The sequence below is a fragment of the Eschrichtius robustus genome (genome assembly GCF_028021215.1).
Source record: "Eschrichtius robustus isolate mEscRob2 chromosome Y unlocalized genomic scaffold, mEscRob2.pri SUPER_Y_unloc_1, whole genome shotgun sequence".
Classification (NCBI taxonomy): Eukaryota; Metazoa; Chordata; class Mammalia; order Artiodactyla; family Eschrichtiidae; genus Eschrichtius; species Eschrichtius robustus.
Window position 1 is genome coordinate 661,863 of NW_027175152.1, and position 27,199 is coordinate 689,061.

General features: G+C 45.3%; 1 protein-coding gene and 1 pseudogene across 6 annotated transcripts in view; one reads left to right on the forward strand and one right to left on the reverse strand.

The window, feature by feature from the left end:
- LOC137757650 (H(+)/Cl(-) exchange transporter 4-like) overlaps positions 1 to 27,199 on the reverse strand; it is a 230,760-nt gene that overhangs the window by 172,672 nt on the left and 30,889 nt on the right. For 3 of the 6 annotated variants that reach the window (XM_068534262.1, XM_068534263.1, XM_068534264.1), the window contains exons 2-4: positions 8,520 to 8,619; positions 4,134 to 4,321; positions 3,472 to 3,549 (exon numbers count right to left, since the gene is read on the reverse strand). In XM_068534262.1, coding sequence (XP_068390363.1) covers positions 3,472 to 3,549; positions 4,134 to 4,321; positions 8,520 to 8,619 — 366 coding nt within the window. Of the gene's footprint in view, positions 1 to 3,471; positions 3,550 to 4,133; positions 4,322 to 8,519; positions 8,620 to 13,095; positions 13,251 to 27,199 lie in introns of all 6 variants that reach the window. The other 3 variants (XM_068534260.1, XM_068534259.1, XM_068534261.1) reach the window with 2 other exon arrangements.
- On the forward strand, positions 9,995 to 10,117 carry LOC137757674 (U4 spliceosomal RNA; annotated as a pseudogene).

Sequence of the window (27,199 nt, forward strand, 5' to 3'; positions counted from 1 at the left end):
CCTGGAACCCTCTGCTGCACTGCTGCAATGCTTGCACCCGGACAAACATCTATCAACAAAATACAAAGAAACTATAAGGGACTAAAAGTAACTGCATGCATGCCCAGTTGGGGCAAATTCTGGACAACAAGATACAAGGACACCAAAGAGCCCCACTGCCACTTCTGAAGAGCGGGAGCAAAAGCAGGTCACTGCGCATGCCCCCTGCACTCAACACCACCAAAGGGGTGGGCAGACCACCTAAGCAACTCCTCTGGCCCGACCCCTGGACACACCCCTACCCTCACCGCATATAAGGAACCAGCTCGCCTTGCCCCCCAGCAAGTAGGCCAGCAAAGGAACCTGTTACTTGTTCTCCCTCCCGGCCTGCTGCAGCTCAGGCCCCAATAAAGCTTTGCCTGAATTTCTTGCCTGGCCTCTGATCAATTTCTATTGATTAAGGAGGTCAAGAACCCTGGTCAGTAACATTGTCATCCAAAGTAATCTAAATGTTTCAGAAGCAAACATTACAAAGGATGAGTGATTTTTAAACTGTGCAGAAGTGCACTGCCTTCAAAGTTTGTTGCGACACTGCACACCAGGAACAGCTTAAGGCAGATCACCTCCTATGATGGGAAGTGTATTTTCTAAAGATCTCATTTAGTATCTTTCCTGAAGTGAAGAACAGCCCTGTATCTCAAACTGGGTAGAGCTGTTTGCATGGTTAGTTGGGTTTTAACTGGAAGGACATTCTTTATATCCAGGAACTACTTATTTGCACTTACTTTTCACTCTGCCCCTCTCCTCCAAGAACCGGGGTAGGTATTTGCACCCTTAGGTTAGGAATTTCAAGCTCTACTATAATAACAGGGAAATTTTTCTACTACTGAGTCATAATAACCAAAGCTTAATTATAAAATCTCCATTGGGCTCCTGATACTTGAAAAGATTATTGTGAACCCTTTTATAAATAGAGACATGAATCTGTTACATATTATATACGGCTGAAAGCATATTCATGTACCCACTACCATGTACCCACTACCAAGTTCAGGACAGAAGAGCAGGTACCTTTGAAAGCCCTGTGTTTGCTTCCCCAGTGGAACCTTCCTCCTCCCCCCTCCAATCATTCCCTTGCCTTTCTTAATAGCTTTAGCACATATGTGTATCACTAAACAGTATGCTTGTTTCATTTTGGCTGTTTTAGGGACTCTACAGAAATAGATTCTTACTTTATTTAGATATTCTTCTGCGACTTACTTTTTTCACTTGATACCGCTTTTTTGAGTTTTATCCACATCAATGTGTTCCTTGCGCTTTGTCACACGGGAAACAATGCTCAACTCAGTAGTTTATTCCTTTTGAGTTCAGCTGTCACAAATAAAGATGCCCGCTTTGGACGAAGACCAGGTCCAGCCAGCCACTCCCAGATGGAGTTCCCTGTCTGTCTACGAGCTGAGCTACGCATCTCTGGTTCTTGGAAGGGGAAGATGGTATTGCCCCCACATCTTTTATTGCTGCTTTAAATTTCCCACCAGTTCCCCACTGGCCATCTCCTTATTTTGATAGGCGGCTTGAGTCCAAAAGCGCCTGCTGTTGGGCATTGCGATCAGAAACCAAGATGCCAACAGTAATCTGTTCTTTTTAGTGTCCCGGGTGCCTTCGGTCTCCGATATCCAATAAAACGCAGTCAGTTCTGCCTGAACACTTGTTTGGAAAACGCATATTTGTTCCAGTGTGATTCATGCCTCAGGGCAGAACTTGAGCATAATGCCAATTTCACATCTGTTTCTGCACAATTTCATCTGGGAGAAACACAAGGCAGAAAACTGCAGCTGCAAATCAAGCCGTGCAGGGATACACAAAATGCACACAGGCACACGTCTCAGAGGACTTCCAGCTCACGCATGCACTAGGGGAGTATTCATACATTTCTTAACCATTTAACGTGCGTCTAACTCTGCTACTGCTTTTATGAGGTTCCCATCTTTTTTATGTGTCACCAGTTGAAGTTTCTGAGTGCTGTGCCCCTAGCCCCATCTTCCCCACAAGCTCTGTGGTCTTGATGATGCAGTTTTGTGATTTTTAGGAATGCATATGGTGCCTTAGAGCAGCACTGGCTGTACCAAGGAAACAGGATGGTATTGCAGCTTATTTTTCAGGCTCCTGCAGCAACATGTTCATATAAACCATCCAAAGTTCAGCATGAAATAGTCTTTTTTTTTTAATTTTATTTTTTCCTGGATCAAGACAAAGTTGAGCTCTCCTTTCGATGATCCTTTAATTACCCTATGTGGTGAGAAATCACACCCTATGTGGTGAGGAATACATTTCACCCAGTGAAAAATGGACTCTTTTGAGACTAAAAATAACGTCTCACCCTTGCTAACAGTAATGCTTTGAATCAAAGTATAAGTCTTAGAAATGGCTGGGAAGCTAGACGGCCATATTTCCCTCCAAAGTAAGAGAGAAGAAATCAAACATGGTGCCCATCCAATTCTGCCTGCCCACCTCCATCAACTCAAGTAGAGAATTTATTTTTTGGAAGTAATGGAGAGCACTGAGAACGTGCGAGATTTCAAGATCCCGGTCTACTTCTGAGATTTGAAGGAATTAATTTTCAACTCCACTGAGAAAGAGGTTTAGCAAATGGCAAAGTGCATTCCAAATGTCTTCAGCTGCATTAAGTCAATCAGGCAAGAGAGTGGGAGAGGGAGGAGGAGAATAAAGGGATTACGTCTATCTTCCAAGAAGAGTTCTAGCTTGAATGGTCCTCACATTACCCCTGATGTGCATCTTGGCAACTAACTCCCCCTCACCTGGGGCTTCTGATCTGGCGATGACCCATAGGCATTGTGGTAACCACTGAATTTGGGTAGAAATTAACCCTTTACCCCAACTAAGATTTGTATGTGGATCTGAAGCTTGGAGTGCCATGAAGGCAAGCGCCTGGTCTGTGCTTCACTGCTGCATCCCCTGGGCCTGGGATATTCCCATCACGGAAAGCCCACAAACATCCTCTGTAATGTGTTCCTAAGATGCATTGGAAGATGATAACTTAATCCACAATGAGATAGCACTTCACACCTGCTAGGAGGGCTATAATCCAAACCAGATAACAACTGGGGTCGGTGAGGATGTGGGGAAACTGGAACCCACATACACTGCTGCTGGAATCTCAAGTGGTGCAGCCACTCTGGAAGAGAGTCTGGCAGCTCCTCAAAAGGTTAAATATAGAGTTGCCATGTGAGCCAGCAATTCACCTCCTAGGTATCTACCCAAAAGAAATGAAAACATATGTCCACACAAAAACTTGTAGACAAACGTTCAAAGCAAAATCATTCATAATAGCACAAAAGTGGAAGCAACCCATGTTCCTTAGCTGATGAATGGAGAAATGAAATGTGCTCTATCCAGACAATGGAATGTTATTTGGCCATGAAAAGAAGTACCAATGTATGCTACGACACAAATGAACTTGGAAGACATTACGCTAAGTGAATGAAGCCAGACACAAAAGTCCACAGATTGTATGATTCCAGTTACATGAAATGTCCAGAACAGGGAAATCTGCAGAGAGAAGAAAGGAGATTCGTGGTTGCCTAGGGCTGGCAGACCTGGGGGCAAATGGGGAGTGACTGCTGATGGGTACAAGGATTCTTTGGGGGTGATAAAAAAGTTCTAAAATTAGATTGGGGTGACGGTGGCACACCTCTGTGAATATCCTAAAAGCCATCGCATTGTACCCGTTAATGGGTACACCCCACGGAATATGAATTATGTCTCACTAAAGCTGTTATTAAAAAATAGTAACATCTTTTCTTCTCTATCGGAAGAGATAAAAATCAACCCTATTTCTTCAGCATGATCAAGAAATCACTCTCAGTAAGAAAAATAAAGCCAAACAAAAGGCTTTAAAGAAAATACATACATCGTGCACATGAAATAGTGGGAAAGGATTTTCCAAGTGAAGTTTGAACCCTAGAGCTAGAAAAAGCCAAGCGGCAAGTGGCACTCGTAGTAGCCACGACGACGGTCAGGACAGACGCTGCAAGGTGAGAGCTCGGACGTCCCCCCGCACCAGCCACGGGGCTCCCAGCCGTCCCCCCACACCAGCCACGGGGCTCCCAGCCAGGACCCGCCCCTGCACCCACCTCCGACTGTTTCACCAGCAGCTCCGACCACTTCTGCCACAGGGGACACTTGTCCCTGTCCTCAAACGTGGTCTCATTGGAAGTCCAGCAGCACTGCTCGTGGCTGTACCAGGAGGCCGACAGGCAGATGCCCTCCTTCAGTTCTGTCATCCAGCCGACGGCAAGATCGACGACCCCGGCCAGGGTGCCTGGAAGAAGCAGCGAGAGCCACTCAGAGGGACGGCCGGCGTGGGCCAGGGCAGCACGTGCGCCCGGAGGGCCAGGCGGAGATGCCCGTGCCCCGGGCTGCCACGCACCCAGGAAGCCTCTTTCTTCAGTCTTGAGGTCACCTGAGCGAGTGGCAGGGCACCAGGTGTGGCAAAGGTGGTGCCCAGCCCAGTGAGACACAAAGGCCAACGATACGCTGTCCTCGGGGGGCTTTGATCGGGCGGGAGGGAGAGACCCGCAGCGCTGAGCCCACCGCAAGCCCCTGGGGCCGAGCGGCTTTCAGAACCCAGCCCTTCTGAATCTTAGAAACAGGGTACCTACACCCTATACATCATGTAACCCCCTCAGTGGCTTCTGGGGCAGGATGCTGGGATCACACACATGAGTATCCTCCAGGAAACCTGACAACTCAGACAGAACGGAGACAAAACGATTTACAACAGCCTCGTCACCGACATAAAGTTTTGCCACCAAATGGAGTCCAGCTTGAAAAATCTCACTTGTTAGAACTTTCTGGATTTTTAAAAAATTGTGGATAAAGGACAGAGGAGCTACATAAGTAAATAACTACTTTAAAGGCCGATAGAAGTGGGATAAAATCGAGTATGCAGTGGGTCAGAGAAGGCCATTTTAGGTCTCCTTCTAGAATAACCCATTCCAGTCTTTTACAAAGGCAGGGAATACTTTTGGGCTACCAAGCTTTTCACACTTTTTACTGGATCCTCATTACAACATCAATTCCCCACCGGCATCGACACCAAAGGCAGCCATACGCCAGCCTCAGGCGACCTGGCCTTGCCACTCTCCTGGTTCCATCAGCAGTCGCCCACTGTTCTAGCCAGAACACCTGAATCCTCAGCAGTGCGCAGGCTCTGACCGCCGTTCCCACGTTTCTCTCCAGGCTCCTCTCTCCCCATCACGAATCCCACACCCTGCCCACACAGTGTTCCTTGGCACACCAGGCCCTCCTCTCTGCACCGCCTCAGATAGCACTGTCCTCCCCCAACCCGGCAAGCTCCTATTTATCTTCCAGGTGCTGGCATTTATATCACCTCCTTCAGGAAGCCTTCCCTGATTTCCTAAGTCTGGGCTAAGTATACTTCCCAGGCATTCTCCCATCACCATACTTACCACATCCTGATATGATCAGTATTTATATATATGTGTATACACACACACACATCCCACACATGCACACACACACACTCCAACTAGTCTATAAGGGTGGGGGGAGTCTCTTGTCTAGTTTGTGTGCCACGGTGGGGATCAAACCAGGTGTCTAGACCCTGTGTCCCCTTTAAGTGGGCAAGGGCCATTGTTGTATTCATGTCAGGTACATAGCTGGAACTATACATCCATGTTGAATGAATGAGAGCAACAAACGAATGAAAATCATAAAACTCAGGTCCGTCCATTCACTCAAGGGCTATTTATTGAGCACCTACTTACTACGTGCCACGTACTGTTCCACACCCTGGGGTACAGCAGTGAACACAGCAAACTCAGGTCCCTGCCTTCATGGAATCTCACCTTGGGCGAGAAGACACTAGACTGAATAAGTAAGTAAATGAGGGGCTCCAACAGAAGGTGGTAGGTGCTAGAGAGGAGAATACAGCACGTTCCAATGGCAGCCATTTCCTACAATGGTGCAGGAGAACGGTCGGACAGGTCCTCAAAAAGTTAAGCAAGGAGTCACCACCTGACCAAACACTTCCATTCCTAGGCATCTGCCCGCGAGAAATGAAAACATATACCCAACACAAGACATGTACGCAAATGTTCACAACAGCATATTCACAAAAGCCAAACAGTTGCTGAACGGAGAAACAAAGTGTGGTCCACCCACAATGGCAACAAAAAGGAATGAAGTACTGACACACGCGACAGCATGGATGAACCACGGAAACGTTATGCTGTAAAAGAGGCCAGTCACAAAGGACCATATGTTGTATGATTCCATTTTATGAAATGTCCAGAATAGGCAAATCTACAGAGACAGAAAGTAGATTAGCGGTTGCCCAGGACTGAGAGGAGGCTAGGGGCACTGGGGCTGATAGCTAAAGGGTAGGGAGGTTCTTTGGGAGCTGATGAAAATGCTCTAAAATTGACCTTGGTGATGGTTGCAAAACTCTGTGAATACACTAAAAACCACCAAGTTGTACACTTTAACTAGGTGAACTGTTTGGTATGTGAGTTATATCTCAATAAAGCCGTTACATACATACACACAAACATACATATAGTGGGCGCGGGCGACGAGGCTCAGAGAGGGAGAGACGTACTTCTAGAAAAGGTGGTCAGAGAACACCTCAAGCAGATGACATTTGAACAAAAACTGCCTTGTGTGGAGCAACAGCGACACCCAGTGGTGGCTCCTGGTTAATGCCCTGCAGAGGAGCCGCAGCTTTTGGGCCTCTCCGTCTTGGGCGTCAGAATATAATGTCTGGGCTGCCACTAAGGAGGGGACAGGCCAGACAGTGGGACCCCTGGGTCTCGCCACTGGGGAACGGGAAGGTGAATGGGGCAGTTTTCTGGCTTTTCCTTCATCCAGATCAAAAGAACACTTTAGCCACCTTCACTGCCAAGATCACCCCTTTCTTGCCTCCCTCCTATATTCACCTGCTGATGTGACCATGGGATCGCCCTTCTCCAGTGGTCCTCACCCCTGGCTGCACATTAGAATCACAGGGGAAAGGGGGCTTTACTCACTGCTAGGGTGTCATCTCCAGGGGTACTATTTAATTGAAGCTTGGGCAGCAGCATTTTTTTTTTTAATTCCCCAGGTGATTCTTCCTGAAAGAACTGATGGAAATCGGATTAACAGTGAAGCCCGATGGTCGGTATCTGACTTGTTAAAGACAGCCCGACAGGGCTCTGAGATCAGTTGATAAATCTACGCTGTGTGACTCCAGCAGGATGCCAAGACATCTACTCTGATTCCTTCATTTCCCGTACTCATCCCTTCTTCCCAGGAGCCAAGAATAACACAGGGTACAGTTTTATAAATCTATTCTAAAGAAAGACATCAAAATTCGCAGCAGACTACCCTCCCCGCCCCCCGCCACCTACCTTTAAAGGTCTTCACAGAGCCAGACGAATGGGTGGCGAAACGCCGTATGTCCATGAACTCGAATTCCCTCCCAGCATTGCTGCCAACATACACCGGGCGCGCCGCTGGGAGGGGAAGGACAGGGCGCGGGGGATGGGCGGGCAGCTGCGGTGACCGGAAGGAGAGGACTGCCCCTTCAGCTCTCTCCTGGGCCCTTCAGCACATGCAAGGCAGAGGGAGTCCCTCCCTGGCAACCAAGCCCCTCCTACCACTGTAGATGTAACGAGTGACAGGGCGGCCAGAAATCCAAGTCCTCTAATCACAAAATCTTACTCTATGCCCCGCAGGTGCTCTGCAAGTAGGTACTATATTCAACCTGTATCGCACAGCCATTCTCTAATCAGTCCTATCACCACAACTAGCGTGTTACTACAGGCAGGGGGGTTTTCCTAAGGGAATCTCTTTAGCATGATCAAATTTTTTTTCTTCTTAGACATTAACCTTCACAGCCTCCTAAAAGGAAGTAAGTTTCAGGAAACAATTTCCACGGAGGGCTGGTGCATTTGCTATTAAAAGGGGAGGTGTCCCCTCGAGATACTCGTTCGTTCACTCTGGAAACAGCTACTGCTCACAAACACGGTGTTGGGATTATACAAATGAAGGACACGGAGTCCCTGAGGGCCAGAACAACCCATGGGCTGGAGGTACCTCCCCCGGGCCTACCTCAGACCCTGTGGTGTCTCGCGTTACAGTGAGCGTCTCTCGATGTTTACAGTTCATCTCAGGGCCTGCCGGTGTTAGTAAAGGCCAGTCTCATAGGATGTTTTATTTTTAGAGATCAACATGTTCCCGTCCTTTCTCGCCTTCTACGTGGTCAAGTACTATAGAATGTGAAATGTGTGCCTTCAGTAAAATCCAGCATGGCAGTAAACCTCTGTACAGTGTGGAAAGGGCCAACCCGCTCTCTCGGTACCGCTCTCCAATGACCGCACCTGGGCCCGTCCGTGCCTTGGGGCCTTCTTGCTTTACTGATGATAGATTTATGTTAAGTGCATCGTCGTGTATTGTGCTCCTAGGTATTTGAAGGAACAACCCCCTCGCATGAAGGACAAGAGAAACGCCCCACGTACCCGCCAGCAGGCCGATGAGCAGCATTACCGCCCATCCCGACCAGGCGTCCAGCAAGCTCTTGATGAACTCCCATATGGACTCCTTGCTCTTGCTCGTTATCTAGAAACAGAAAGACATCGGAGTTGACGTGGATACACCTTCCAATTCATGCTTCCTTCTCTGAAACTGTTTCCTCAGGACACACGGCGATTGAGAAAACGAATATAATGAAGCAACTAGACTGCCACTTACGTGATTCTTTCAGTTACCTAGCACAATGGTTACATGGGCTTTCTAGTTCACAGAGCTATAAAGATGCCATAATAGTCTCCAAAGAATCCAAAAAAATTCACTTAATTAAAAAAACCTCACTAAGTGTGATTTGATCTTTGACTATTTCAAAGCCATTCTGAAGGAAGACATCACTTCGGTGTCACCGTTTTGAATACAAATCATTATTTTAGCTTAAATCATAAGGTCTGTTCACAAAAGACCCTCTTCGACAAAGACTTCATTTCCTTCTTTCATTTTCCAGGCTACATGTTAACAACAAGAATGAACTTACTTTCTCTTTCTTTCTTCCTTCCTTCCTTCCTCCCTCCCTCCCTTTATGGCTGCGTTGGGTCTTCATTGCTGTGCGAGGGCTTTCTCTAGCTGTGGTGAGCAGGGGCTACTCTTCGTTGCGGTGCGTGGGCTTCTCATTGCGGTGGCTTCTCTTGTTGCGGAGCACGGGCTCTAGGTATGCAGGCTTCAGTAGTTGTGGCTCGTGGGCTCAGTAGTTGTGGCTTGCGGGCTCTAGAGCGGAGGCTCAGTAGCTGTGGCACACGGGCTTAGTTGCTCCGCGGCATGTGGGATCTTCCCGGACCAGGGCTCAAACCCGTGTCCCCTGCATTGGCAGGTGGATTCTTAACCACTGCGCCACCAGGGAAGTCCCAAGAACCTTTTTTTTAATTTAAGTATAATTGATTTACAATGTTAATTTCAGGTGTACAGCAAAGTGATTCAGTTATACCTATATATATATATATTCTTTTTCAGATTCTTTTCCATTATACGTATTACAAAATATTAACTATAGTTCCCTGTGCTATACAGTAGGACCTTGTTGTTTATCTATTTTGTATATAATAGTGTATATATGTTAATCCCGAACTCCTAATTTATCCCTCCCCCACCCCCTTTCCTCTTTGGTAACCATAAGTTGGTTTTCTATGTCTGTGAGTCTATTTCTGTTTTGTAAATAAGTTCACTTGTACCATTTTTTTAGATTCCACGTATAAGCAATATTATATGATATTTGTCTTTCTCTGACTTAACTTCACTCAGTATGATAATCTCTAGGTCCATCCATGTTGCTGCAAATGGCATTATTTCATTCTTTTTTATGGCTGAGTAATATTCCATTGTATATGTGTACCACACCCTCTTTATCCATTCCTCTGTCAGTGGACATTTAGGTTGCTTCCATGTCTTGGCTATTGTGAATAGTGCCGTTAGCTTTGTGCAGTGGCAGTATCACAGCCAATGAGGTTTATCCGAGGCGTGATTACTGCTAATTGTAAATAGTGCTGCTGTGAACGCTGGGGTGCATGTATCTTTTCGAGTTAGAGTTTTCTCTGGATACATGCCCAGGAGTGGGGTTGCTGGATCACATGATAACTCTACTTTCAGTTTTTTAAGGAACCTCCATACTGGTCTCCATAGTGGCTGTATCAATTTACATTCCCACCAACAGTGTAGGAGGAGGGTTCCCTTTTCTCCACACCCTCTCCAGCACTGTTGTTTGTAGATTTTTTGATGATAGCCATTCTGACCGGTGTGCGGTGATACCTCGTTGTAGTTTTGATTACCAGCAAGAAGGCTCAATGAGCCAGCCTGGATCACGCTTTCCAGGCAGATGGTTACATCTAAACACGTTGTAAGAGGACCCCTCTGCCTCCCTGTGTTAACAGAATCGTACATTCCTGAGATCATCATTCCCCTCATGACCCTTCAGAGCAAGGGCTGGCAAACATTTCCTGTAAAGAGACAGAAAGTAACTATTTTCGGCTGGGCAGGTCAGATGGTCTCCGTGGCAACTACCGGACTCTGCTGCTGTAGCACAAAAGGAGCCATATGGAGCATGCGCATGCGCGGGCGGGGCTGCGAGCCAAGGAACCGGCGCAGAGCCGGACACGCGCTGCGCTGGATTTGCCCGAGGGCCACAGTCCACGACCCCTGCTCCGGACGGAAGGGTGCCCCAGCTCCCCCGTTCCTCCAGGTCGGAGCCAAGCGGCTGCGTCAGCTTCTCGACGCTACCTCGCTCCCTACACATCTCTCTGCCTCCTTCCCTGTCAACCTGCGTGAAATGATGCGACACAGTCACACTCTCGACGGCACTGCCCCCTCGGCGCACCCTCGGAAGCTGCTCTCCCTCGGTCGCCGACAGCCCCCTCGCGGCTGCTTCGTCTCCGACTTGACCCCTCCGTGGAGGGGGCCCCGTCCTCGCCACTCTCTCCCCCTTTCACTTGTGGCCACTCTGCTGGCTGCCCTCCTTCACCTCTACCTGCTTCTTCTAAGCATCGGTCACTGACCCCCCAGCCCGCCCCCCGGAACCCGCTAAATCTTGGCACTGCTCCGGGGCCCAACTGCTCCTGACCCCTCTCTCTCCAGACCCAGGCCACCTGGGCCGCTTCTAAAGCTTCAGCGCCCACTCGCACGCCAAGGACCCCCCGTGCTCCACCAACAGCCCTGACCCTGCCCTTGAACTGCACAGGGTTCTCTCGCCTGCCGACCACCTCCAGCCACAGGCTGGACAAACGGCTCAGACTTACAGCGCCTGAAACCGAACTCAGTGGCCTCCCCCTGAAATCGGCCGCGTCCCTTTTCTCCCCTCTCGTCGTCCAAGGCATCACCCTCTTCTGACCACAGCCAGGGCGTCATCCTGGCCCCGCTACCCGCCTCCATCCTGGCAACGGCTCCTGTGAAGGACCTGGACCCCAAGCCTCTCTCCGTCGGCACTTCACTGCCCTCTGACAGATCTTCTTCCTCTTTCTCCTGAGCTCATTTCCAAGCTTCCTGTTTCTCCCCTGGCAGTGCATCTCTCTTGTATCCTGTGGCCATGAAAAAGAAATCCAGGGCTTTCCCGGTGGCGCAGTGGTTGAGAATCCACCTGCCATTGCAGGGGACACGGGTTCAAGCCCTGGTCCAGGAAGATCCCACATGCCGCAGAGCAACTAAGCCCGTGAGCCACAACTACTGAGCCTGCGCTCTAGAGCCCGTGAGCCACAACTACTGAGTCCGCGTGCCTAGAGCCCGTGCTCTGCAACAAGAGAAGCCACCGCAACGAGCAGCCCATGCACCACAACAAAGAGTAGGCCCCGTTCACCACAACTAGAGAAAGCCCACGCGCAGCAATGAAGACCCAACGCAGCCAAAAACAAACAAACAAACAAACAAATAAATAAATAAATAGGAAATCCAGGGACTTCCCTGGTGGTCCAGTGGTGGAGAGTCCACCTTCCAATGCAGGGGACGCGGGTTCGATCCCTGGTCAGGGAACTAAGATCCCACATGCCGTGGGGCAACTAAGCCCACGCACCACAACTACTGAGCTCACATGCCTCAGCTAGAGAGCCCGCATGCTGCAAACTACAGAGCCCACGCACCCTGGAGCCTGTGAGCCACAACTAAAGAGAGAAAACCTGCCCACCACAACTAGAGAGAAGCCTGCGCGCCGCAAAGAAAAGATCCCGCATGCCTCAGCGAAGATCCTGTGTGCCGCAGCTAAGACCCGAAGCAGCCAAAAATAAATTAATTAAATAAATAAATAATAAAATAAATCTTAAAAAAAAAAGGAAATCCAAACTCCTCTTCATGTTCTACTCAGTCGTTCCCAATGCGGCCCCATCGCCCACGTGGCCGGACTCATCTCTAGTCCTCCCCTTCCGTGAATCTGCCACCAAACCTTAGAGCTCCTTGAACTGCCTAAATGTGCCACAGTCTTTCATGCCTCTGTGACCTAAAAAAGAGCCACTCCTGATAAGAATCCTTTCCCCTTCCTCTGCCTGGCAAATTCTTAGTCATACTTCAAGACCCCACTGAAATCTCACCCTCTCTAAAAACTCCCTCCCTAACCATACCTCCTAAATGATCCCACAGCACTTGATACATAACTTTACTGCAGCCCATAAAAATATATATTGATTGCCTACTAGAGGCCAGGCACTGTAATACGTGCTTTCATACACACACAGCCCCATTTAATCTTCTGGTATAATTAACTCCATCCTTACAGATGAGAAGGTGGGGTCCAGAAATGGCACCCCAAAAGTCAGCCAGCCTAAAGGTGTCAAAGGCAGGATGTACCCGATCTGTCTGGTTCCAGAGTCCCCTCCTTGCCCTCCACACACCTCTGTATGACACCACCTTCCACCCAAAGCGCCTGGTATTATAATTACCTATCCACATCTCTGCCTCTCCCACTAGCCCTTTCTCTTCTCTAGAACCTAGCTCAGCACATGACAAATGAACCCAAGCTCTAGCTCAGTGACTGTCCAATGAAAGCATGGCCTCCAAAGGGATTCCTCTCAAAGTATCCCTATGAACAGCATGTACCTTTCTGTGTCTGTCGGTGTCCCGTGACTTCTCCCTCAGCCAGTCAATGGTGTGGAAGTCCTCATATGTCCCCACACCAGGGAATGGCCCGTCAAGGAAATCCATCAGGTTTCCAGAGCCACTCATCGCTGCTGCATTGACCATGCTACTTACACCTGGGAGAGAAAACCTGTCGTTAAAAACGTAAGCAGAACATCTGCACAGACCTGGCAGAACAATCCACGTGCGCTCTTTTCTTGTACAGGAAAGACATTTCAGCATAGGCACCTCTGCTGTGATGAAAGATACATATAGTCTGTCTTAGTGAGCACAGGCTGCTATAACAAAAATACCATAGATTGGGTGGCTTATCAACAACACATATTTATTTCTCACAGTTCCGGAGGCTGCGAAGTCCAAGATCAAGGCACTTAGAGATTCAGTGTCTGGTGAGAGCCCACTTCCTGGTCCACAGATGGCCATCTACTCACTGTGTCCTCGTCTGGTGGAGCTCTCTGGGGTCTCTTTCACAAGGGCACTAATCCCATCCATGGGGGCTCAGCTTTCATGACCTCATCGCCTCCCAAAGGCCCCTCCTCCTCCTACCATCACATTGGGGATTAGGTGTCGACATATGAATTTTGGGGAGACACAAACGTTAATTTCTCTTTTTTAACTTTTTATTTTATATTGGAGTATAGTTGATTAACAATGTTGGATAGTTTCAGGTGTACAGCAAAATGATCCAGTTATACATACACATGTATCTTTTTCCAATTCTTTTCCCATTTAGGTTGTTACAGGATATTGAGCAGAGTTCCCTGTGCTATAGAGTAGGTCCTTGTTGGTTACCTATTTTAAATATAGCAGGGTGTACATGTCAATCCCCAACTCCCTAACTATCCCTTCCGTCCACCCTTCCCCTCAGTAACCATAAGTTCGTTCTCTAAGTCTGTGAGTCTGTTTCTGACAAATGTTACTTTCTTATTATTTGTGGTAGTTATGTGCTATAAAGTCACCATGGCCACCGAATTAGGGAGTACTAAATCACCGTCCCCAAGAGAAATACAGGGTTAGGTTCCTTTGAGCCTCCGGTCACATTTTCATCAACCAATCGATATACACCCTTGTTTTGTGTGTTTCTGTTTAAAGACACCTTATCAAATATACGTCGTTGGTTCATCCACACTGAACTCACAGCCAACAGCACTGTCACTCACGCTGCAGGAAGCTTGTCTAACACATGTATTTTCTCCATAAGGCCCAGCACGGCCTTCCCGTGCTTAGAAACACTACAGGCTCTCCTGCCCTGCATTTCAAGGCCACTGGAAACAGCAAAATTACCAATAAAAAAAAGCACAAAAATGCGAAAAATACGGCACTAAAGAGACTGTGAAAAGAACACTTGTTTCTGGTCTGGGAACTGAAACAAGACAGCAGAGCACCGATTTCTCCAACCTCAGCTAGGATCGTGCATTTCTGGCAACTCAAACTTTTTGAGTCTCTGCAGTGCACTGTGCGAATGACCGGGCAAGCGTCCCACGTATTGCTCTGGATGTTACAAATACGTTTTAGTGAGCAGGCAAATTCACAAACACGGAACCGCTCATAATGAGGGTCAACTATATCCATTTCTGGAAAACCTCACATTCTGCAAAAGCGGGGCATCAACATGAGAGGCCTGGGGGAAACAGGGTTGAGGCATACCACTCAAAACCAAATCATTGTAGTCAAACCAGTAACCGGTTCTTCTGGGAGATAAAGCGGACCACTGAGTCAGACAACCTCTGTGGTTGTCACTGCGGATATTCAAGATGTACAGCAACAGCAGAGTGAAAATGCTAAGACTTAACTCACTGGTAGGAGGCAAGGTGACCCACAGAGGGAGTGGTCCTCTGCACCAGGGGTGGGGGGGATGCCATGGGGATAACAAGGAGGCAAGACAACCTGCCACGTGAGCCATGCTATGGTCTGAACGTGTGTGTCCCCCCACCCAAATTCATACATTGAAATCCTAACCCCCAAAGGATGGTATTAGAAGGTGGGGTCTTTGGGAGGTGATTGGGCCATAAGGGCAGTACCTTCAAGAATGGGACTAGTGCCCTTATAAAAGAGGCCCCAGGGAGCTCCCTTGCCCCTTCCACCACGTAAGGACACAACAGGAAATCTGTGACTGGAAAAAGAACCATCACCTGACCACGCTGGCACCCTGATCTCAGGCTGCCAGCCTCCAGAGCTGTGAGGAATAAATGTCTGTTGTTTATAAGCCAACCAGTCTGTGGTATTTTGTTACAGCAGACCGAACAGACTAAGACAAACCAAGAGCCATGCCAGGCTGGCAGCACACTGCCCCGGGCAAGCAGCCCTGAGTGCGGGCCCTCACTTCTAATCTTCCTTAAAATACTGTCAAAAGGGTGCCTGCTGCCAGGGCAGTAGCAAAGTGGAGGATTTCTTCCTTTGCTGCCTAAGATAACAATTCCACTCACATTATTCTGCCTCCACTTGTCTGGAAAACAATCTCAAATAAACCAAGACATCTTCCATGTTAAACCACCATCAGAACCTGATTTACAGATCACATCGGAAATAATCTGACATGGAGGAAATGCTTTGCAGTAGGACCAATGCTCACCACCAGTTAGCAAGAAAAATAATACACTCTTACAAAGACAAGAGATTGGAATAAGCACTAAATCAAAATTTCTTTGGCAAAGAGCATGGAAATCTGAATTACAGGACGGGAAACACAAAAGCGCCAGAATAAGATGGTTAAAGAAGTGAAAGGTAGTTATTAAAATATTTGAGCATAGACTTCTCTCAATTCCTTTATGTATTTTTATATCTGGAGGACTCAACCACGACCTGACAAAACTGCATTTTGATCAAATTGAAAAGTTGCTACAGGAAAAGTGGAGTAATCACCTTACAAGCAATAAAATGGCCATAGTTATTGATTTATTAACTGTCTGTGCAACTTTGCTACTTTAAAACTTTAAAAGTTTGAAGTCTGAGCCAGGCCAAGCTGAAAACTATACCCACTGATGAATGCTCAGGGAAGAATCATATTGCATAAGTCAGTATCAGCCAATAATAAAAGGGAAGGAATAAAATTAGAAAGCAAAGATTTCATTTTCATTTCTAGAAAAACAAGATGGTAATAGCCTTGTATTATAGGCGGCAAAGACGATCTCTGATGGGAAAAAGAAGATGGCAGGCTGCTGACCCACAACGGGTAGCCCGCGTAAGAAAAACCAAGCCAGCAGCTCGAAGAATTGCAGAGACTTGAACAGTCTATTAAAAAGTTCATGTTAGAGAGAAGAAGATGGCGGAAGAGTAAGACACGGAGAACACCTTCCTCCCCACAGACACATCAGAAATACATCTACACGTGGAACTGCTCCTACAGAACATCCACTGAATGCTGGCAAAAGACGTCACACCTCCCAAAAGGCAAGAAACTCCCCACGTACCTGGGTAGGGCAAAAGAAAAAAGAAAAAACAGAGACAAAAGAATACGGACAGGACCTGCACCCGTGGGAGGGAGCTGTGAAGGAGGAGAGGTTTCCAAACGCTAGGAAGCCCCTTCGCGGGCGGAGACTGCGGGTGGCGGAGGTGGGGAAGCTTCGGAGCCACGGAGGAGAGCGCAGCCACAGGGGTGCGGAGGGCAAAGCGGAGAGATTCCCGCACGGAGGCTCGGCGCCGAGCAGCACTCACCAGCCCAAGAGGCTTGTCTGCTCCCACTCCGGGGTGGGCGGGGCTGGGAGCTGAGGCTTGGGCTTCGGTTGGATCACAGGGAGAGGACTGGGGTTGGCGGCGTGAACACAGCCTGAAGGGGTTAGCGCACCACAGCTGGCTGGGAGGGAGACCGGGCCAAAGTCTGCAGCTGCCCAACAGGCAAGAGACTTTTTCGTGCCTCTTTGTTTCCTTGTGCCTGAGGAGAGGGGATTCAGAGCACTGCCTAAACGAGCTCCAAAGACGGGCACCAGCCGCGGCTATCAGCGCGGACCCCAGAGACAGGCATGAGACGCTAAGGCTGCTGCTGCCACCAACAAGAAGCCTGTGTGCGAGCACAGGTCACTCTCCACACCGCCCCTCCCGGGAGCCTGTGCAGCCCGCCATTGCCAGGGTCCCGTGATCCAGGGACAACTTCCCCAGGAGAACGCACTGTGCACCTCAAGCTGCTGCAACGTCACGCCAGCCTCGGCCGCCGCAGGCTCTCCCCGCATCTGTAACCCTCCCTCCCCCCGGCCTGAGTGAGCCAGAGCCCCTGAAGCAGCTGCTCCTTTAACCCCGTCCCGTGTGAGCAACGAACAGTCGCCCTCAGGAGACCTACACGCAGAGGCGCGTCCAAATCCAAAGCTGAACCCAGGGAGCTGTGCAAACAAAGAAGAGAAAGAGAAATTTCTCCCAGCAGCCTCAGAAGCAGTGGATTAAAGCTCCACAAACACCTTGATATACCTGCATCTGTGGAATACCTGAATAGACAACGGATCATCCCAAATTGAGGAGGTGGACTTTGGGAGGAAGATATATTATTTTTTCCCCTTTTCCTTTTTTTGTGAGTGTGTATGTGTATGCTTCTGTGTGAGATTTTGTCTGTACAGCTTTGCTTTCATCATTTGTCCTAGGGTTCTGTCCGTCCGGTTTTTGTTTTTTGTTTGTTTTTTACTTAAATTTTTTTTTTTCTTTTTTTCTTAATTATTTTTTATTTTAATAACTTTACCTTATTTTATCTTTATTTTACTTTATCCTCTTTTTTTCTTTCTATTTTTTCTCCCTTTTATTCTGAGCCGTGTAGATGAAAGGCTCTTGTCGCTCCATCCAGGCATCAGGGCTGTGCCTCTGAGGTGGGAAAGCCAACTTCAGGACACTGGTCCACAAGAGACCTCCCAGCTCCACGTTAATACCAAATGGCGAAAATCTGCCAGAGATCTCCATCTCAACACCAAGACCCAGCTTCACTCAATGACCAGCAAGCTACAGTGCTGGACACCCTATGCCAAACAACTAGCAAGACAGGAACACAGCCCCATCCATTTAGCAGAGAGGCTGCCTAAAATCATAATAAGGTCACAGACACCCCAAAACACACCACCAGACGTGGACCTGCCCACCAGAAAGACAAGATCCAACCTCATCCACGAGAACACAGGCACTAGTCCCCTCCACCAGGAGGCCTACACAACCCACTGAACAAACCTTAGCCACTGGGGACACATACCAAAAACAGCAGGAACTACGAACCTGCAGCCTGAGAAAAGGAGACCCCAAACACAGTAAGATAAGCAAAATGAGAAGACAGAAAAACACACAGCAGATGAAGGATCAAGGTAAAAACACACCAGGCCTAACAAATGAAGAGGAAATAGGTAGTCTACCTGAAAAAGAATTCAGAATAATGATAATAAGGATGATCCAAAATCTTGGAAACAGAATATACAAAATGCAAGAAACATTTAACAAGGACGTAGAAGAACTAAAGAGGAACCAAGCAAAGATAAACAACACAATAAATGAAATTAAAAATACTCTAGACGGGCTCAATAGCAGAATAACTGAGGCAGAAGAACGGATAAGTGACCTGGAAGATAAAATGGTGGAAATAACTACTGCAGAGCAGAATAAAGAGAACAGAATGAAAAGAACTGAGGACAGTCTCAGAGACCTCTGGGACAACATTAAACGCACCAACATTCGAATTATAGGGGTCCCAGAAGAAGAAGAGAAAAAGAAAGGGACTGAGAAAATATTTGAAGAGATTATAGTTGAAAACTTCCCTAATATGGGAAAGGAAATAGTTAATCAAGTCCTGGAAGCACAGAGAGTCCCATACAGGATAAATCCAAGGAGAAACACGTCAAGACACATATTAATCAAACTATCAAAAATTAAATATAAAGAAAACATATTAAAAGCACCAAGGGAAAAACAACAAATAACACACAAGGGAATCCCCATAAGGTTAACAGCTGATTTTTCAGCAGAAACTCTACAAGCCAGAAGGGAGTGGCAGGATATACTTAAAGTGATGAAGGAGAAAAACCTACAACCAAGATTACTCTAGCCAGCAAGGATCTCATTCAGATTTGATGGAGAAATTAAAAACTTTACAGACAAGCAAAAGCTGAGAGAGTTCAGCACCACCAAACCAGCTTTACAACAAATGCTAAAGGAACTTCTCTAGGCAAGAAACACAAGAGAAGGAAAACACCTACAATAACAAACCCAAAACATTTAAGAAAATGGGAATAGGAACATACATATCGATAATTACCTTAAATGAAAATGGATTAAATGCTCCAACCAAAAGACACAGACTGGTTGAATGGATACAAAAACAAGACCCGTATATATGCTGTCTACAAGAGACCCACTTTAGACCCAGGGACACATACAGACCGAAAGTGAGGGGATGGAAAAAGATATTCCATGCAAATGGACATCAAAAGAAAGCTGAAGTAGCAATTCTCCTATCAGACAAAATAGACTTTAAAATAAAGACTATTACAAGAGACAAAGAAGGACACTATATGATGATCAAGGGATCAATTCAAGAAGAAGATATAACAATTGTAAATATTTATGCACCCAATATAGGAGCACCTTAATACATAAGGCAAATACTAACAGCCATAAAAGGGGAAATTGACAGTAACACAATCATAGTAGGGGACTTTAACACCCCACTTTCACCAATGGACAGATCATCCAAAATGAAAATAAATAAGGAAACACAAGCTTTAAATGATACATTAAACAAGATGGACTTAGTTGATATTTATAGGACATTCCACCCAAAAACAACAGAATACACATTTTTCTCAAGTGCTCATGGAACATTCTCCTGGATAGATCATATCTTGGGTCACAAATCAAGTCTTGGTAAATTTAAGAAATTTGAAATCGTATCAAGTATCTTTTCCGACCACAACGCTATGAGACTAGATATCAATAACAGGAAAAGATCTGTAAAAAATACAAACACATGGAGGCTACACAATACACTACTTAATAACGAAGTGATCACTGAAGAAATCAAAGGGGAAATCAAAAAATACCTAAAAAAAAATGACAATGGAGACACGACGACCCAAATCTATCGGATGCAGCAAAAGCAGTTCTAAGAGGGAAGTTGAGAGCAATACAAGCCTACCTCAAGAAACAGGAAACATCTCGAATAAACACCCTAACCTTGCACCTAAAGCAATTAGAGAAAGTAGAACAAAAAAACCCCAAAGTTAGCAGAAGGAAAGAAATCATAAGGATCAGATTAGAAATAAATGAAAAAGAAATGGAGGAAACAATAGCAAAGATCAACAAAACTAAAAGCTGGTTCTTTGAGAAGATAAACAAAATTGATAAACCATCAGCCAGACTCATCAAGAAAAAGAGGGGGAAGACTCAAATCAATTGAATTAGAAATGAAAAAGGAGAAGTAACAACGGACATGGCAGAAATACAAACGATCATGCGAGATTACTACAAGCAACTCTATGCCAATAAAATGGACAACTTGGAAGAAATGGATAAATTCTTAGAAAGGCACCACCTGCTGAGACTGAACCAGGAAGAAATAGAAAATAAGAACAGACCAATCACAAGCACTGAAATTGAAACTGTGATTAAAAATCTTCCAACAAACAAAAGCCCAGGACCAGATGGCTTCACAGGTGAATTCTATCAAACATTTAGGGAAGAGCTAACACCTATCCTCCTCAAACTCTTCCAAAAAAAATATTGCAGAGGGAGGAACACTCTCCAACTCATTCTAAGAGGCCACCATCACCCTGATACCAAAACCAGACAAAGATGTCACAAAGAAAGAAAACTACAGGCCAATATCACTGATGAACATAGAATCAAAAATCCTCAACAAAATACTAGCAAACAGAATCCAACAGCACATTGAAAGGATCATACACCATGATCAAGTGGGGTTTATTCCAGGAATGCAAGGATTCTTCAATATACGCAAGTCAATCAGCGTGATACACCATATTAACAAATTGAACGAGAAATACCATATGATCATCTCAGCAGATGCAGAGAAAGCTTTCGACAAAATTCAACACCCATTTATGATAAAAGCCCTGCAGAAAGTAGGCACAGAGGGAACTTTCCTCAACATAATAAAGGCCATATATGACAAACCCACAGCCAACATCGTTCTCAATGGTGAAAAACTAAAACCATTTCCACTAAGATCAGGAACAAGACAAGGTTGCCCACTCTCACCACTATTATTCAACATAGTTTTGGAAGTCTTAGCCACAGCAATCAGAGAAGAAAAAGAAATAGAAGGAATCCAAATCGGAAAAGAAGAAGTAAAGCTGTCACTGTTTGCAGATGACATGATACTATACATAGAGAATCCTAAAGATGCTACCAGAAAACTACTAGAGCTAATCAATGAATTTGGTAAAGTAGCAGGATACAAAATTAATGCACAGACATCTCTTATATTTTTATACACTAATGATGAAAAATCTGAAAGTGAAATTAACAAAACACCCCCATTTACCATTGCAACAAAAACAATAAAATATCTAGGAATAAACCCACCTAAGGAGACAAAAAACCTGTATGCAGAAAATTATAAGACACTGATGAAAGAAATTAAAGATGATACAAATAGATGGAGAGATATACCATGTTCTTGTATTGGAAGAATCAACATTGTGAAAATGACTCTACTACCCAAAGCAATGTACAGATTTAATGCAATCCCTATCAAACTACCACTGGCATTTTTCACAGAAGTAGAAAAAAATTTTCACAATTTGTATGGAAACGGAAAAGACCCCCAATTGACAAAGCAATCTTGAGAACAAAAAATGGAGCTGGAGCAATCAGGCTCCCTGACTTCAGACTATACTGCAAAGTTACTGTAATCAAGACAGTATGGTCCTGGCACAAAAACAGAAACAGAGATCAATGGAACAGGATAGAAAGCCCAGAGATAAACCCATGCACATATGGTCACCTTATATTTGATAAAGGAGGCAAGCATATACAGAGGAGAAAAGACAGCCTCTTCAATAAGTGGGGCTCAGAAAACTGGACAGGTACATGTAAAAGTAGGAAATTAGAACACGCCCTAACACCATACACAAAAATAAATTTAAAGTGGATTAAAGACCTAAATGTAAGGCCAGACCGTATCAAACTCATCGAGGAAAACATAGGCAGAACACTCTATGACATAAATCACAGCAAGATCCTTTTTGACCCACCTCCTAGAGAAATGGAAATAAAAACAAAAATAAACAAATGGGACCTAATGAAACTTAAAAGCTTTTGCACAGCCAAGGAAACCATAAACAAGACCAAAAGACAGCCCTCAGAATGGGAGAAAATATTTGCAAATGAAGCAACTGACAAAGGATTAACCTCCAAAATTTACAAGCAGCTCATGCAGCTCAGTAACAAAAAACCAAACAACCCAATCCAAAAATGGGCAGAAGACCTAAACAGACATTTCTCCAAAGAAGATATACAGATTGCCAACAGACACATGAAAGAATGCTCAACATCATTAATCATTAGAGAAATGCAAATCAAAACTACAATGAGATATCATCTCACACCAGTCAGAATGGCCATCATCAAAAAAATCTAGAAACAATAAATGCTGGAGAGGGTGTGGAGAAAAGGGAACCCTCTTGCACTGTTGGTGGGAATGTAAGTTGACACAGCCACTATGGAGAACAGTATGGAGGTTCCTTAAAAAACTAAAAATAGAACTACCATACGACCCAGCAATCCCACTACTGGGCATATACCCTGAGAAAACGATAATTCAAAAAGAGTCTTGTACCAAAATGTTCATTGCAGCTCTATTTACAATAGCCAGGACACGGAAGCAACCTAAGTGTCCATGGACAGATGAATGGATAAAGAAGATGTGGCCCATATATACAATGGAATATTACTCAGACATAAAAAGAAACGAAATGGAGTTACTTGTAGTGAGTTGGATGGAGTTAGAGTCTGTCATACAGAGTGAAGTAAGTCAGAAAGAAAAAAACAAATACAGTATGCTAACACATATATATGGAATCTAAGGGGAAAAAAAAAAAGAGGTCATGAAGAACCTAGTCGCAAGACCAGAATAAAGACACAGACCTACTAGAGAATGGACTTGAGGATATGGGGAGGGGGAAGGGTTAAATGTGACAAAGTGAGAGAGTGGCATGGACATACACTACCAAACGTAAAATAGATAGCTATTGGAAAGCAACCGCATAGCACAGGGATCAGCTCTGTGCTTTGTAACCACCTAGAGGGGTGGGATAGAGAGCGTGGGAGGGAGGGAGATACAAGAGGGAAGAGATATGGGAACATATGTATATGTATAACTGATTCACTTTTTTATAAAGCAGAAACTAACACCCCATTGTAAAGCAATTATACTCCAATAAAGATGTTAAAAAAAAAAAAGTTCATGTTACCTGAAATTTAACCATATCTCTAGTCAAGCAACAACTCCAGGCAATAATGATTGAAACAAAAAGTCACTCTGGAGACAACTGTATCTTTAAACTTTGATGGAGCATGTCATCGTCCTGACAATCCTGACAATCAGATGCCTAATTGGTAAAGGAAAATACACATGATATAATCCATAGATCTAACTGGAAGCTCTCCCTGGGCGCCCAGAAGGAGGTGGTGACTTCGCTTCTGAAGCTCGGATTAAGAAAGACAGAAAGAGGGCATCCAGGTCAGAAATAATGGAAAGAGGGAATTCCCTGGTGGTCCAGTGGTTAGGACCCTGCACTTTCACTGCTGAGGGCACAGGTTCAATCCCAGGTCAGGGAAGTAAGATCCCACAAGCCATGCACCATGGCCAAAAAAATTTTTTAAAGAAAAGAAAAATGGAAAGGATTCTATCTGGGATCCATTAGGAGATATAGATGGGTAAGAAATGAGAATCCAGCCAAACACAGGAACAAAAAGGAATGAACTCCAAGGACTTGACGAGAAATAAACTTAACCTGTGTAAGTTCAATATGGCACCCAAAGTGATGCAAATACTGCTGACCCTTGAACAACACAGGTTTGAACTGGGTGGGTCCACTTATACGTGCATTTTTTTCAATAAATATCATACCTGTATATTCCTTTTACAGATCTTTACCTATGTGAGGGGAAAAGTTTGTGTTCGATTAGAGAGCCCAATATGTGGAATCACAAGAACCAGGGTTTGAGTCCTGATTCTATCCGGACTGTTTCAGCTTCTTGCCCTTGGGTGAGTCATTTATCAATTCCTTTGTTTTTGAGGCAGTGAGAGCAGGATGTGGATTTTCGACTGCGCTGGGGGTCAGTGTCCCTAACTCCCACGTTGTTCAAGGGTCAACTGTAGTCATCTGCACCTTAGAGGAGAGCCCATGGTTTTATTTCTTCTCCCCAATAATAAGAGCACTTCTGCTGGCAGATGACACCTCTGCTTATGATTTCAGGAAGGACAGCATCCTAGATCAGGCATCTGAGATTCCTACCTGGTCTGGATCGTCGAGGTCAGAGCACAGCAAACTGCAGCTTGTGGGCCAAATCCGGCCTGCTGCCTGGCTTTGTAAACAAGTTCTAGCAGAACACAGCCATGCCCGCTCATTTACGTATTGTCTACGGCTGCTTTCACATCGCAACGGCACAGTTGAGTAGTTACGACACAGGCCAAATGGCCCCAAAAGGCTCAAATGTTTACTATTTGCCCATTTACAGAAAACGTTTGCTGACTCCCAATCTACACAGTGGACTGAACACAGAAACAGCTCAGATTCTCTACCTGTCCCTGCATCTACAGCATTTTCAGTGGGACCTGGCAGCTCCTCTTCATTAAGAGGTAGAGTCTATTTCTCCGGCTCTTGAATCAGGGCTGGCCTTGGGACATGCAGTGGAAGTGACAGCATGCACGTACTGAGTCTAGACCCCAAAGGCGACGCGGCCTCTGCTTTCTTCCTTGGCCTTCTGCCATGAGCAGAAGCCTAGGCTAGATGCTGGAAGATGAGCGACCACATGGAGTCAAGGTGGGTCATCTCAACTGAGGCCATCCTAGATCATTCAGGCTCGCCAAGCACAGATTCATGAGTGAGCCCAGCCAAGAGCAGCTGGGTTTGACCCAATCAAACCACCCGGCTGACCTGCAGACCGTGAGAAAAATGAATGGTTATTGTTTTAAGCCACCGGGTTTTTTGGAAAGGGTTGTCATGTAGATGTAGCAGCACCATAACAATGCCTAACAGGTATGACTTACGAGGGCTCCGAGGGAGAGGAGAAATGAAGATGGCTAAGTTAGCTGCAAGGGAGGAGGACTGGGCCAGCAACAGACGACATAACTGGCAACAGAGACAGGATGGAATCGAACTTCACGCTGGAGGGGTCCATCCTGAAAAAAGAGCCTCTCTCTTACACAACCATATTTACCTACAAAGGGACTCTGGAAGACACAGGGACACCTAGGTCTTTTATCCAATCCTTAAAGGCAAGAAAGGATCTATCTATAGAGTATGAAGGTAGTTGTGGGCTTTTCATATTCAACAAAAGCTATCCTAGCTTGTTGAATGTTTTTAATCACGAAAGGGTGTTACATTTTGTCAAATGTTTTTTCTGCATCTGTTAAGATGTAATTTTTATTCTTCATTCTGTTAATGTAGTGTATCACATGGGTTGATTTTCAGATGTTGAACCATCATGGCACCTAGTGATAAATCCCATTTGGTCATGGTGTATGGTCCTTTTAATATGCTGTTGAATTCAGTTTGTAATATTTTGTTGTGGATTTTTGCATCTATACTCATCAGGGATACTGGTCTCCAATTTTCTTTTCTTGTAGTGTCTTTTTCTGGCTTTGGTATCAAGGTAATGCTGGCCTCATAAAAGAGTTTGGAAGTGTTCCCTCTTCTTCAATTTCTTTTGGAAGAGTTTGAAAAGAAACTGAATTAATTCTTCTTTAAAAATTTGGTAGAATTCACCAATGAAACCATCTGGTCCTGGGCTTTTCTATGTTGGGAGGTTTTTTGTTTTTGTTTTTTAATTTTATTTATTTATTTATTTATTTATTTATGGCTGTGTTGGGTCTTAGTTCCTGTGCGAGGGCTTTCTCCAGTTGCGGCAAGCGGGGGCCACTCTTCATCGCGGTGCGCGGGCCTCTCACTATCGCGGCCTCTCTTGTTGCGGAGCACAGGCTCCAGACGCGCAGGCTCAATAATTGTGGCTCACGGGCCCAGGTGCTTCCGCAGCATGTGGGATCTTCCCAGACCAGGGCTCGAACCCGTGTCCCCTGCATTGGCAGGCAGACTCTCAACCACTGCGCCACCAGGGAAGCCCTGTTGGGAGGTTTTTGATCACAAAGTCCACCTCTTCACTAGTTACAGGTCTGTTCACATTTTCTATTTTTCATTATTCAGTCTTGGCAGGTTGTATATTTCTAGCCATTTATCATTTTTTTCTAGATTATCCAGTTTCCTGGTGTATAATTGCTTATAGTAGTCTCTTATAATCCTTTTTATTTTTGTGGCATCAGTTGCAATGTCTCCTGCTTCATTGCTGATTTTATTTATCTCAGTCTTCTCCCTTTTTTTCTTAGTCTAGCTAAAGCTTTGTCAATTTTGTTGACCTTTAACAAAAAGATGGTGCTATTTAACAAAAAATTGATGTTAACACCAACTCTTAGTCTCATTGATTTTTCAACTGCTTTTCTATTCTGTATTTCATTTATTTCCCCTAATCACTATTATGTCCTTCCTTCTGCTAACTATGGGCTTGGTTTTTTCTTTTTTTGGTCATTGAGGTGTAAAGTCAGGTTGTTTATTTAGAATCTTCTTTTTAAATGTAGGTGTTTATCACTATAAACTTCCCTCTTAATACTGCTTTTGCTGCATCCCATAAGTTTTGGTATGTTGTGTTTTTGTTTTCATTTGTCTCAAGATATTTTCTAATTTTCCTTTTGATTTCTTCTATGACCCACTGGTTGTTCAAGAGTACATTGTTTCATTTCCATATGTTTGTGAACTTTCCTATTTTCCTTCCGCTGATTTATAGTTTCATTCCATTGTGATCAGAGAGCATACCTGGTATAATTTCAATCTTCTTAAATTTGTTGAGACTTATTCTGTGACATAACATG